Genomic DNA, 14,326 nt, shown 5'->3' on the forward strand with positions numbered 1-14,326 from the left:
TAGCGCTCGACTGGGCCACTGAATGTCTAGAATCAACCTTCCCTTACACTCTAGATTATGTAGCTTCCCTTAAAACCAAAATGATCAGGGAGAAAAAAAATTGCACCGTGGTATAATGATCATATGCACACTTTAAAACAGACCACTCGGAAATTAGAACGTAAATGGTGTCACACTAAATTGAGGGCATTTCAAATAAAATAGGAGGAGAGCCTCCTGAATTATAGTAAAGCTCTTAGTGCTGCTAGATCAGCATATTTCTCTTCTCTCATAGAAAATAACAAGCATAATCTTTTTTTTTTTTTTTGCAATACAGTACATACATACATCTGGATTAGACTACTGTAACGCTTTACTGTCTGGGTGTTTGAGTAAGTGCATGAATAAGCTTCAGTTAGTCCAGAATACAGCAGCAATTGTCCCTAGAAGATCTAGAAAATATGAGCACATCGCTCCTGTCTTAATCCGTCTACACTGGCTCCCAATAAATCTCGCATTGATTATAAAATACTACTACTGACATATAAAGCACTAAACGGTCTTGCGCCACAGTATCTGAGTGAACTTATGTACCATTATGATCCCCCACGCCTACTTAGATCAAAAGGTGCAGGCTATTTGTTGGTACTGTACCTTATATAATGAAGACTATTGCAGGGGCAGATCATTCTCTTATAAGTCCCACAGTTATGGAACAGCCTTCCAATTAGTGTTCGGGACTAAGACACAGTCTTAGTGTTCATGTCGAGGCTGAAAACATATTTATTTAGTCAAGCTTTTTATCAGTAGATTTTTCGTAGGTAAAGGAGCAGATCTGGAGGGATCATGAATATAAAGTGTTCGGTGAACTGGGATAATTGAATGTTGTTGTTCCCTCACTCGTTCCCTCACACGTTCACTCAGGTTTGTTGACGGGGGTGTGGAGGGCCGTCTCTTATCTCAGAGATCCCTCATGTCTGTGTTACCTTCTGGCTCTCCCTTTTAGTTATGCTGCCATAGCGAGTCTTGCCAGATTCCCCAACTGCACAGATTCCTTTCCTTTTACAAAACAATAAGGATACTTAATAATCCATATCTTTCTCTCCCTGTAACCCCTCCCTCTCTCTCTCTCTCTCTCTCTCTCTCTCTCTCTCTCTCTCTCGGTCGAGTTAAACATGCTTCTGAGGTTCCAGTGACAAGTGTTCCTGCTTTTCTCTCTTCTCCTCGGATCTACCTGCTTTGTTTGGCCTGCCTCTGGATGGTGTTCTCTTCTATTGGAGGCCACTCTGTGCCACTGGGGATGGTTTCACACCAATATCCTGGGGATCCATGAAATTATAGAGTAACACAGGAGCTATGAGGATGGATTTGGGCTGTACTTAATTTCAACAGTCTGCTACACTGACTCAGGATGGAAGTTTGTATTTGATCACCATCACTGCACACCTCAACATCATTAATCTGTAATAAATGAACATTCGGTGCCACCCAGATGATGATGATTCCCTCTTGAGTCTGGTTCCTCTCAGGGTTTTTTCCTTATGCCATCTCAGGGAGTTTTTCCTTGCCACATTCGCCCCTGGCTTGCTCATTGGGGACAAGCTTACACTTATAAAAACAATCTTATTCATTCTTTCTTATAACATTATCTATGTAAAGCTGCTTTGAAACAATATCCATTGTTGAAAGTGCTATGGAAATAAAAATTAATTAAGTCGAATTAAATAGAATAACTTAATAATACCAACCAAATGAAGCTGGTGCTCAATGGATTCTGGTACATTATGCAATTAGCATATTTTACTCAGGGTTTATGAATGGTTAAATATTCAATGTTCCTTGTTTAAAAGTGTACCTTTAACATTTGAAAACAGATTTTAAAAAATGCTGTGATTTATTCTTTTCCTTTTTTTAACAACGCCACTACATTTTTGCTGGTATCACCTGTTCCAACTTCCAAATCTCAGGGGGAAAAACTAAACCAACAAATATTATGTTAATGGTTTTAGATCATCATTACATTTTATTATTGTCATATTGCCACAAATGTGACTGGCAGTAATTGTAATCTGGTGCATATGCTGACTGAGAGCCCCCATAGCATGGGGATCTTGGCTGAGGGTTACAGCAGGTTTTGCAGCGCTCTGACCCACAGCACATCAGACTTAATTGGCATTCCTGCTGTCACCTGTTCTGGGGAAGCTCCTCACAGCTGGAAGCTCATTTTAACCCTGTGGATTATAAACCGATGTGGCATGCAGCACAATGGAAGAAAAACAGTCTAATTGCTCTCAAAACCTAAAAGTCAAAATCCTTGCCATCACTGTAACTATTAGTGGAGAATCAGTTACTGTTTATTGTTTCTATTAATTACATCTATATTAACATAATATCAATTTATATATGCCCATCACCATCGTGTCACACTGATGCTGTTTTGGAGACTCACGCCTACTGCGATGACATGATTTTAAAAAACATGCTAATCTATTTAGATGTCAAAGAAGCAACTGCTGATGAAGAAAAAAAAAAACATTACCATCATCAAATGTTCGTACACAGAGTTATGATAATATCTGTATCTGTGGTATATAATACATCAGTAAATTGTAGAATACCTAAGAGAGACAGTAGAACAAATAGATTAAAAAATATGTTGCCAAATACACTGTATGGCCAGAAGAATTTAGACACTCCCATTTGTGACCCTTTCCTAAACCTTTGTCACAAACTTTAGTAACATGATTGTCTAAAATGTCTTTAAGCATGATAAATTAAATTTCCCTTCACTGGAGCTAAGAACCCTAAACGTTTTACAGCAAGAAGATTCCCCCTGAATACAAAGCAAGTTCCATAAACACATGGTTTGGAAGCACTCAAGCCTGGAGCATGGAACACCTTTGGGATAAATTACTACATACCAACTCTCCTTGTACCCACTGCACACCAGGACCCATGTCTAATGCTCTTGTGGTGGCATAAGTAGAGATTCAAGTGTGGAGAGTGTTATAGCAACAAAAAGGGGACTAGCTCCATATTAATGCCATGCCTGGTATAGAGCTGCTCAGCAAGCACATTGTTATTAGGTGTCCACATACTTTTGGCTATAAAAAGTTGCTCTTTCAACAGAAAAAAGTAACTTACATGGCAGACTGTGTCATTTGCCTGTAGCCAGGCCACTCTCATTAGACACTTAATGGCTTGTAGTGTACAATAGAGTGCCCTGCTTGTTTTTATATTCCTGACTCAGCCAGCATATGTTCAACTGGAACCATTTCACAAAGCTGACAATTCAAACAATCTACTGCATCTAATGCAAGTCATTTTCAAGTAGTGGCGTGTGGACATGTGCAACGGTCTATTAATAGCTCTGTGTCCATCTGGGGATTTGAACTTATAACCTTTTGTTAACTGGAGCAAAACCTTAACTGGTGAGCATCCGTTACTAATGCAGGTGCATCAGAAGAGGTGCTAAACACACAAATGCTACAGCCATCTTTAGAGCCAACAAGAAAAAGATTGAACAAAATGAAGCTAAGCTGGAAACTCTATCAAGGTTAAATCTATTAACTTGTTTGAATACGTGTTTAATATTCTAACTGGATTAATTAAATATTTCTCCTGATCTGCATAATGACCACTAGTAATGCAAAAAAAAATTTGAAAACCTAAAAAGAATGCTAAAAGTTTAACCTGAAAGACTCGTTATCCTCTCCATCCTAAATGCTGAATGTACCTGAAGCTGCTCCCTCTGCTGCTGTTTCACTTAAGCATGTGCCTTCCTGGAACCCTAATTAAACTCACACTCATGTGAGTGCTGCTCAGACACATGCCTACTTATGCACACAAATCTGAAATTCATATTTCTCTCTCGCTCTCTTTTTCTTACTTTACGAGTAGGTAGGCTAAGATGGACCTTGTGCTTGTTTGATTTTCTATTTGATAATGTACAACTGAAATATTCTAATAAGAGAGCAAAATATGAATTTGTATGGTACCACAGTACTGTTCTCAAACGCAACAGGTCAGAAGATTTCAATAAAATTTCCTTTGATTCAGTGTGCTCGTTCTAATGTTTTCTAATGTATTTCTATTGCATCAACTCTTACATGAAGTGTATGCGATTGTTAAAATCTTCTGTATGAAAGTAGACATATTTCAAAGGAGTCTCTAGTGTGAGAGAGAAAATAAAAACAAAGGCTGTAAAGGAATGTGAATCTGTGAAAGAGATCAACCCTCTACTGACATGGTTTATTTGTCAGAGAGAGCAGTAAACCCTGCAAATATATTCTGCACAGATCTGGATATTTTAGCTGTATAAACCATATTAAAAATAATTGTAAACTACAAAAAATAAGAAAAGCAATTATAACTTTAATTAGCGAACAGTAAATGGTGTGCTCTATTTCTTTGTAGCATATAGCAAACCTAGTTTATTGGGAAAGGCAATAACTGTTTCACAACTAGGGATGCATTGATACAGATCATAGCATGATTGTATATAGCAATATGTTAATTAACATGCTTTACTGTGTGTAAAAAAATAATTAACAAACAAGCACTGCAGAAGTATAAATATGAACAGATAATTGCTAGCAACAAAGCAGCAACTAGAGCTATATTCAAATGCTAGCCTCTTGACCAGGACATAACAATGCAATATAGAACACGCTAGAAGCTGTAGTTCCTCATTTAGAAATAAACTTTCAGAATATTTGAATCAGAACACAAGCTTCCCAGCATCCTCTGTGTTAATCAGTAGAACCTAATTGAAAATGCACTGGCAATTTTAGTGCCCTCTGATGAGATGATACCACAAGTGAGCCATTAGCCTGGGCTGTGATTCCTGCTGTCACTGTGCTACACACAAAAGGGAATAAAACAGTGGAACAGATTTTACTTTATTACGTACAGCTTTATATCTCCCTACTCAAGCCAAGCTTACTAATGTAGCTAGATAATGCGTTAGATAATAAGTTCCACACTTTATAAAAATAATTATTTATATGTTTTTTTGTTTATTGTTGGCTGTTTAATTTACTTATTATTTTCAATCTAGACTTAGTCTGCCATTTTTATTTAAATGGTCACTGTTGTGTACTGGCTAGATATTGCTAATGAGTGGACAAAATGTCTTAGGTAGATATTTGGCTGCCTACTCTGCTGACTACGCCAAGCAGATGGTCATGCAGGAGGTTACACATTTTAGTATCACTATCTAAACAGAGTGGACCAAAAATCATGTAATCACACACAGCTTTGAAAATAGTATTGAGGCATCACTATTTAAAATCTCCCAATTAAGGCAAAATGGTTCAACACAAACACAAACACACACACACACACACACACACACACACACACACACACACACACACACACAAACATATTAGCATTAACACGCACACTCACACACATCTCTTATAGCATCACTGAGCCATATATATCTTTCCACCACCCACAGAGCTCTCAGCAGGCAAACACACAGACATGCTGCACACAAAAGGGTGAGAGGATTTCTATTTTTCTTTGACATAGCCAGTGAATCAGGAGAACGAAGTCAGGGAGAGGAAACAAATAAAAGAACAAGGGATAAAGTGAGAGAGGAAAGTGAGCAAGGCAGCTCTGAGCTCAGTATTAAGAAAATATGAAGGCAATGTGAAAATCCTGCCCTCAGCCTTTTATGGCCTTTTACACGCCAATACACCACAGCGTTTGCAGGCAGTCTGTAAATGCTTATGAGGCTTGTGCCTTTCCCATTCCTGAATTCCTGCCTTTGTGGCCAAAGTCTTACTAGATAAGCTTTACTTGAATAATAATGACTTGCTCTGGGAGTTGTCTTTTATTTATATGCATGTATTAGATAATTATGCCAAAAGGCATTCATGTTTTTCTTTAAGAAATTAATAAAACACAACAAGGCATTTTGTTCTAGGAAAATTATCAATGATTGGGATGGTGTGATGTGAGCTGATGTAAAACATGGATTCTTTTAAAGGTATTTTTTTCTGTAACAGCACACATGAAATGTTTTACTTCTGTACTTAGTCACTTCTTGTTGTTATGTAAAAAGACTATATACTATATAAATCTATAGAATATTAATTATTATTATTTATTAATAATATTATTTATTTGACTATGCTGTTTTAAGTTAAAATGACATGATCAAAATGCATTTATCTCTTGATGAACATGGCAATCAATTAGCTGGGAGTGAAAGAGTTGAAAAAAACATTCCGAAATGATCCAAAATGACTGTAACCGCTAGTGCCCTAATTCTTTCCAATGTCTTTTCAAAGAAACTATGCCATGCATAAACATGTACTTTTGCACCACTTTGAAATTCCTCACTCTCTATACTAAGTTGCACAAAAACATTTAAAAAATTCAGTGACTACCTCAGAAAGAGCTGTCACACCAAGTCACAGGATAAGGCACAAAAATGCAAGTCTGTAAATTAGCTAAGTTTATGCAGCATGACTGTGGAAGAAAAAAAAAAATGTTGGTGTAGTTTTATGTTAATATCTCAGACCGTGCTGAAAGTACACTGCATTTATCACAAACTTTTAAATCGCCATGCTTGTCCCATAACCATCTTGCGTTTCTGCTGATGCTGTCATAGCTCTTCAACCACAATATATTTGCTGTGAAAGCAATGCATATTCACAGGGAATGTACCAAAAGTAAGGGAAATATCTGCAGCTGCTGAGAAAGACTGTTAACAACCAACGCATTTCCAAAATATCTAAAATGTACAATTCTAGCTGTCGGATTGTTTGTATTATTGCCATTGAAAAGCATGTAATTCACGTCTACCCGCTGTTGGAAGAGATATGCTACATGATGTATCGACATCATTACTGCCGAGGCAGAAGATCATCGCTACCACTGCAGCAGAGGTCTGTTACAGCGTGGGCAAAATGACACCAACCAAATGAGAAATGATTACAGCCTCATTAGAGTGACTCACAAATTTTGCATTACATGTTTTCACAGCTGACAGTGTTTCATCAACTGAATGATCACAGTTTACTGATTTGGTTTCCACCCTGTGCACCACTTAGGCATCAATATATGCCTTCATACGCTGCACATAAGCTGCCAGCAGAAGCACAGTAATGTGTCGACTTTCTGCACAAAGGAACATTCATTCCTATAGCTGACTCTACGTATATGATGTCCTTATACATAATTCATTAGAGGGGGTGGGGAAAACCACTACATCGTGCTGTAGCAGACTTTCAGCCACATGTGTACACTTCACCCAGAGGCAGTACTTTACAGCAGGTTTTTGGCATCTCTTGGTACAGCTGTGGTTCCAAACCTGACCCTGATGTCCACAGGCATTAAAATTCCAAACCATATGCTGCAAATCTGGTGGTTAATTACTGGCTTCAGGGTAAACAATAATGGCACAAATGTATTGATTCATCTGACATTATGTGTTAAAACTAAATGAAACTAGGTATTAACATTAACTAGGTATTAATCTATTAAATGTATGGATGAAGGATCGCTCCTCTCCAATGACATCAAAATGACACTAAATAACAATGCCATTTTGAAAAATGGGCCACAATAGCCCATTGATTCATGATTCAATGATTCATTTGCACAATTAACCGGAAAGCGAACCTAAAGAATTGATTTTTAGTCAAACACAGACTGTCACTCTGTACTACAGTGTGTGACCATGCAAAATCCTTTTTTTTTAAAAAAAGTGCTTCGCACACACTTTTAGGGTTTGGGAATAATCCGAAGTTCACTGGCACTGCAAAACCCTCATGAATGCACATGGGGAAGCTGGTTACCGTGGAAACAAAGTCAAGATTTTTCAATTTCTTAATTCACAAATTAACAATGTTAAAAGACACATTATAGAAAATGGTCAATGAAGTGAAACGACGCTCCACGAATAACTGATTTGTGTGTTTGTGTGATTGCATGTGGCTGGGCTGTACAACAGCACACCCAAAATAAGTAGCATCGTATTAAAACTGTATTCTGATGATTAAAATGTGGTTTGCATCAGTTGCAGTCCACCTTGTCGAAATCGTCCCGACAAACTGACAAACACGCAATGAGTTTTTTTCAGCTGTGTTGCATCAGCCTAACACTTCATCTGATGTCTGGTGTGAAAGTTATTTTAAGACAAACAGGACGACTTTAAACCTAGGGTTAGGATTAGACTCATGATCACTTTGTCCAAATGAAATACAATAAAAATGTAAAAAATGTAGAAAGGAAAACTTGTTACTTGCTAATAGTTCTCATGTCAGATTTAAATCAATGTACAAAAGCGATTTTTCATTCAAAAGCCAAATCATGCGCAAGAGCACTCTAATTATTACAAGTCCGAGTCCTTTTAACACATCAAGCTCTAACAGATGTGCAAGCACCTCATGCGTGCACACACACACACACACACACACACACATGCACAAAACAAGGTTTATTCGTCCCGAGAGGCTCATGACACAGTGCCAGCAATGTGCAAAAGGTCTACTTTATGCTGCTGCAAATTTTGCTCATATATCACAAGCCACACAGCTCTTGTTTGTATGCACTAATGAGAAGACACCACATTCTATAAAAAAGTCATGTGCTTCTTTTCATGACTTTGTTACTTTTACACCTGTTATCACAAATAATATAATTAATTACCAAAAAACATGTCACAGAAAAAAAGTTACACAAATGTTGCTAAATGTTAGACTGTTAAACAGACATGGCTATACATCCAAGCCTTCAGATGAAAAAAATCTATAATTAATAAAAAATTAAACAGCTGTTTTTCGCCTGGCTCTGAACAACGTTTATACATGCATTTTTTTCCATCTAAAATCAATACAGCACAATAATTTAAATCCAGTTAAAATACCCACAAAACATTTCTACAACCTCATAGATAATGCAAACATCTATAAATATGCATTTTCTGATTATGCATGCACAAGCAAATAAGAAAATTCTCTATGCATTTATGTTATGTAAATGCCTATGGAATATTACACTATTATGAAAGCGCAAAAGGCTACATTTGGAAAATATGACCCTATCTTAATATTAATCATAGGCAAACCTGTCAGTTTATCATTACTTCATTACTGAAAAAATAATCGCTAACATAAACTGAAGAAGATAATTCACTAGCTTAGCATGAGTACTTGTCACATGTACATTACAGCACAGGGAAATTATTTATTTGCATAGCTCAGAGATGTTATCAAGCTTGTGTGAGCCATGATATGGCACCCCTGGAACACAAAGGGTTAAGGGCCTTGCTCAAGGGTCCATGGCAGATACTGGGGATTAAACCCCCAACCTTCCAATCAGTATCCCAGAGCCTTAATGATTACGACTGAACAGATAACGATCCCTAAATCGATACGAGTTCAAATCCAAACAGGTGAAACAATATTAAGTTTTTGGAGCGTTTGCCAGAAAGATTCACATTGTTTTTGTTCAAGAATAAAGGTGCTGTTCAGGAGATGTAACATAAAGCATTTGCAAGCAAGTAGCTTTTATAACAGATACGTATATTTTCAGCACTTAGGCTTTCTGCAAAATGTGATACAGCAATGAAAATGGTGCCACACCAATCATTATAAATAAAAGTTTTTACTGATACCAATATCAAAACATTCCATTCATTTAATGTTTTGGGGAAGTGGTAACTCTGTGGTTAAGGCTCTTGATTACTGATCAGAAGGTTGGAGGTACAAGTGCCAAACTGACATTCTTGGGCCCTTGAGCAAGGTCCTTAACACACTGTGCTGTATCATGGCTGACCCTGTGCTCTGACCCCAGCGTCCTAACATTGCTGGAATATGCAATGAAAAAGATTCACTGAACTGTAATGTACATGTGACAAATAAATGCAGCAATTCTATTCTATTCTATTCTATTCTATTCTATTCTATTCTATTCTATTCTATTCTATTTTTATGTAACTTTTTTTCTTCTTTTCATGAAAAACTGTCCAAATTGTGGCTGGGTTGGTTCAATTGCTGTTTAGCTTCCCTGCCTTTTAAGATATTAGCTTAAAATTATACACTTTTCAATCTTACAAAATATAATGTAAATATCAGATAATTACAGCATACAAGGTTTAACATCAGATATTGCGACAAGGTTCCAATAAAAGACCAAATCTTTATTGTGAAATATCCTGGAGACTTTAGCCAATTAGCAACTTTATTACATGTTTAGTAATTCATCTAATCAAAACGTAAAAATGTTGTAGACCAGAGTAATAACTGCACAAGTGGTTTAAAAAATGCTATACCCATTAAACAACAGTCTTTTTACCATTAGGTGAGAATAGTAATTACTGCTCAGTCCATTAACTCCTGCAGTGACGAAGTCTGTCAACTTTAAGAAGATGGTGGACGTGGATACACTGTGCTGTAAATAACTCATCGATTACTGACACAACTGACTTCTCATTTTCACTGAGATGTCAAATGTAAACAAATATTGCAAGGAATTATGGTGTGGTTTACACAGGGTGATGAACTGGTAAGTGTTGATGTTTGCTTTTTTATCACACTTGGAAGGCATTAGGACAGACCAAATACTAATGCTATATTTTCTCTGGAAAAAGTTAGGCTCACACTTTTTTTCACACTCTTTTACTAAACCCAGGAGAATATTCAGTCAGTGTAAATCAAAAAAAAAAAGAAAAAGAAGGTGCTCGACCAGAGAACTGAAACTGCTTACCTGTGGTTTCCACAATTCCTTCCAGTATCACCACAATTTCAAACTGCTCGGTCTGCATGGAGCGCTGCGAGAGTTCATAAAAGGGGCTTTTGCTGTCGATCACATGACAGATGGTGAGGGGAGACACCAAAAAGAGCTGATCTGCTCCAGTGCTGAAACCGACATCTAGCTCCAACTGATCTAAAGGGAGGAACTCACCTTCAGGGGTCTGCCGAGACTGAGAGAGAGAGAGAGAGAGATACATAACCACTTTAAAACATGGTGGATTTCTCAGCTCACTTCATGTCAACAATCAAAGCTTTAAATCAGAAAATATCAATAAAAAATTTAATTGAATAATTATTTAGCGTGGCAGAGTAGTAATGGAAATAACATCAGCACGGTCACTGTCTGATATTTCTTCCACTGTTTTTTTCAGGTTTTTTTGTGCCTCCAAGAACACATGCCAGTGATGGAGTGACAACAATAAATTGTTTTAGATTTGACTGTATGAGAGCATAGTGGCCTGCAATGGACTCAGACCTAAACTAAAGATGAATGAATAAATGAATGAATGAATGAATGAATGAATGAATGAATGAATAAGCATATAATGAACACTTTATTCTAGTATAGTATAGTGAGTCTGTATGCTAAATAGACTATTCTGCATCAATGACTAAATATGAATTTAATGACTAGGGATTTCTATTGATTGGGATTAAATAAAGAGGAAATAAACAAGAAGAACTAAAGAAATAATAAATGACCGTAGTGTGATCTCATGAGGATTTATGAATTTCAGAAGGCTTTCCTGAAACCGATTTCTGAAAGTCAATGTGTAAAACGTCTAAACTGAAGGAATATTTCGTTTGTATTGTGCAGAAGTTCCGTTTCATATCTCGCACTTACTTTCAGCAGTTTGCAGCGAATCTGCGCGGAGACCATGTGGCTGTTGCGCAGGTTTCCGACCCTGAACATGAGGGTTAGTTTTCCGTCCCGCATGGAGATGACTGCGTGCTCGCTGAACATCAGCGTCTCGGCCCTTTTCTTGGGCTGGGACATCTTAATGAACATGCAGCCTATTAAAAACGCGTCGACGATGGAGCCGAGGATGGACTGAAAGAGGAACAAGATGATGCCCTCGGGACACTTGTCCGTTATGTACCTGTAGCCGTAGCCGATCGTGGCCTCGGTCTCGATGAAGAAGAGGAACGCCGAGGGGAAGTTGTACACGTTGGCCACGCACGGTGTGTACTTGTCGTCGTGCGCTCGGCTCAGGTCCCCGCGCACGTACGCGATCAACCACCACATGAAGGCCATGAAGAGCCACGCCACCGTGTAGGTCAGGATGAATATGAACAGGTTCCAGCGCCATTTCAAGTCCACCAGAGTGGTGAACAAGTCGGACAGGTAGCGACTGGTTTCACCGCCCAGGTTCCCGTGCTGGACGTTACAGCGGCCGTTCTTGTCCACGAAGCGCTGCCGTTTCCGTTTCCGCTCCGGGGCGGCCTGGCTGAAGCCCGAGCCGCTGGATGAAGTGGTCACTATCTGGTAGTCGTCGCCAAATTTTTTCCGAAGAGCGGACATGCTCGCCTGTGCAAGAGACATTAAAACTCAGGGTTACACTTCTGCATCAGCCTGCTGAACTTACAGGACTGTTGGAGTTCATTTATCATTAATGTGGACTAGGAATAAAAAATTAAGGAGCAACATGTAAACAAATAGTTGTCATTCCTACTATTTTTTAAATATATATATAGATAGGGATTGCTGCATGCTGTTGATGGGAAATAAATAAAACCTTACGTATATTTGACCATATGATCCTCTTCCTCCGCAGGTGTCCTTAGTGCATGTCAGTCTTACAGAGAACTGAACAGAAACTCAGATCTGCCTGATCACGATGCATCATTTCTTTACTGAAAATAAACAAAGACAGAAGAGAGAAAGACATGACCATCTGTCCCCCTCCAAGCGTTGCACGGAGTTTCGCCCCTTTTCTATCACCGCCGCGGTGCTCATTTGCTCAGTCACATCTCACAGGAGCTTCAATCTTGTCCTGGATGCTTAAAGTTGGAGATTAGAGTTGCGGTCCCTCAACAGATGCGCCGTCAGCAAGCTTTCCACTCCTGATGAATTGTTCCTGCGGATTTAATGCGTCGCCGGTGGGGGACTCGGATTTCGGCTCAATTGTGTCTTCATGCGTGTTCTTTTTTTTTTTTTTTTTGCTCATTGCGGGTGAGGATGGAAGCGCATCATCCTTAACCCGAGCTGCTGCCTTCTCAATAATAATAAGTTTCCGAAGCTCCCATTCTTACCTTGCGCCCAAGTCCCAACGCTCAGTCTCGTGGTCTTAGTGCCGCCTCTTTCCTTCCCTGCGCTCGTGTCATCGCGGTTTGAGCGGCTCCAAGTGCGCACGCTGCTGCTGCTGCAGGGTTGCCAGATTGATTTTGCGATTTGCAATAACGTGGTATAAGTCCTTCAAATGTGCGCGTTAATCAATTCTCTATTCTAACTGTACATATACACATAAAAGAGGTACATGCAAGTGCTCATTTCCAGCACCGAAATTATCATCACCACTGACCAGAATGGAGCGTATCTGGCAACCCTGTACCAAATGGGCTTTTCTATTTGTCTGCACAAGGGGACAATTTTACGGTGGCATTATTTTGTTCAATCTAATATTTAAGAGCACCCCCTTTTTTTTTTTAAATAACATGCTTTCTACAGTGCTTAGAACATAATATGTCATGACACTCTGTAAGGGAGTTTTCCATCATATATGGTCTATTTATAGCTCGGCTGGAAACGTCAAATGCAATTTTCTCATCAAAGGAGAAGAATGGCCGGCCACCTGCCTTACCTGCCTAATTTGATTTGTGTTGACAGTCTGATTTAGCAAAAGGCCTATGGAAGGAGAAGTGCACTTTGAAGAATCTCTTTCTGTAAACGGATAAGCCTGCTGGCTCTTATCTCAGCCGAACAGATAGACAATAAAATATAATGATGGACTTTATAATAGGAATATTTATGTCCGTGACTGACCTTCCAAAGCAAAAATGCAACCTGCAGCCACTTACAATGTAGCTGCGCCTTCTGTTAAACAAATAACATTCGATGCATGTGCATGTTCTCTATATCCCACTTATCTAGTAAGAGACAGTGTTATTATCGTAAAAATAGTACATGGAGTATAGACATGTTAAAGGAAATTAATGCTGTAGCCTGGTCCTGAAATCTGCTTTAAAAAATGACACCAAAGAACCGAAGCATTGAAACGATACACAGGGGCCTCTTTGTGCAGATTTTTAACAGCTAATCAGTAAAAGGTCTTTGTGCCTAAGAACTAAGAAAGAGTGATTTCTGCCTTTTTATTGTTTATTCCCTGGCTACTGTTTTACAAAAAGCCTGCTTTTGTGTTTATTGTTAAAAAGAAGTGCTCTTATGATTCGCTTGGTAACTAGGTGTATTTGGAAATTTTTTAATCATAGGTAAAAGAAATGGTCTAGAGGCACATTAGGGCCTTAATTTTTTTAATCATTCATAATGCATAATTATGTGCTGCTGAAGCTATCACTGATTAATGAATAAACAAAATGTAGCATGTCGGCATAAATAATGAAGACACCCGTTGTTT

The 14,326-nt window shown here is 38.4% G+C and overlaps 1 protein-coding gene across 1 annotated transcript in view; it reads right to left on the bottom strand.

Moving 5' to 3' along the window:
- Window positions 1-14,055, bottom strand: part of kcnj3a (potassium inwardly rectifying channel subfamily J member 3a) — a 31,428-nt gene extending 17,373 nt beyond the window's left edge. The window contains exons 1-3 of the mRNA XM_046845854.1: window positions 12,493-14,055; window positions 11,596-12,279; window positions 10,705-10,921 (exon numbers count right to left, since the gene is read on the bottom strand). Of these exons, the coding sequence (XP_046701810.1) occupies window positions 10,705-10,921; window positions 11,596-12,273 (895 nt within the window). The 5' untranslated portion in view covers window positions 12,274-12,279; window positions 12,493-14,055. The remainder of the gene's footprint in view (window positions 1-10,704; window positions 10,922-11,595; window positions 12,280-12,492) is intronic.
- Between the last annotated feature and the right edge of the window lie 271 nt (window positions 14,056-14,326).

The sequence above is a fragment of the Silurus meridionalis genome, chromosome 3, assembly GCF_014805685.1.
Source record: "Silurus meridionalis isolate SWU-2019-XX chromosome 3, ASM1480568v1, whole genome shotgun sequence".
Classification (NCBI taxonomy): domain Eukaryota; kingdom Metazoa; phylum Chordata; class Actinopteri; order Siluriformes; family Siluridae; genus Silurus; species Silurus meridionalis.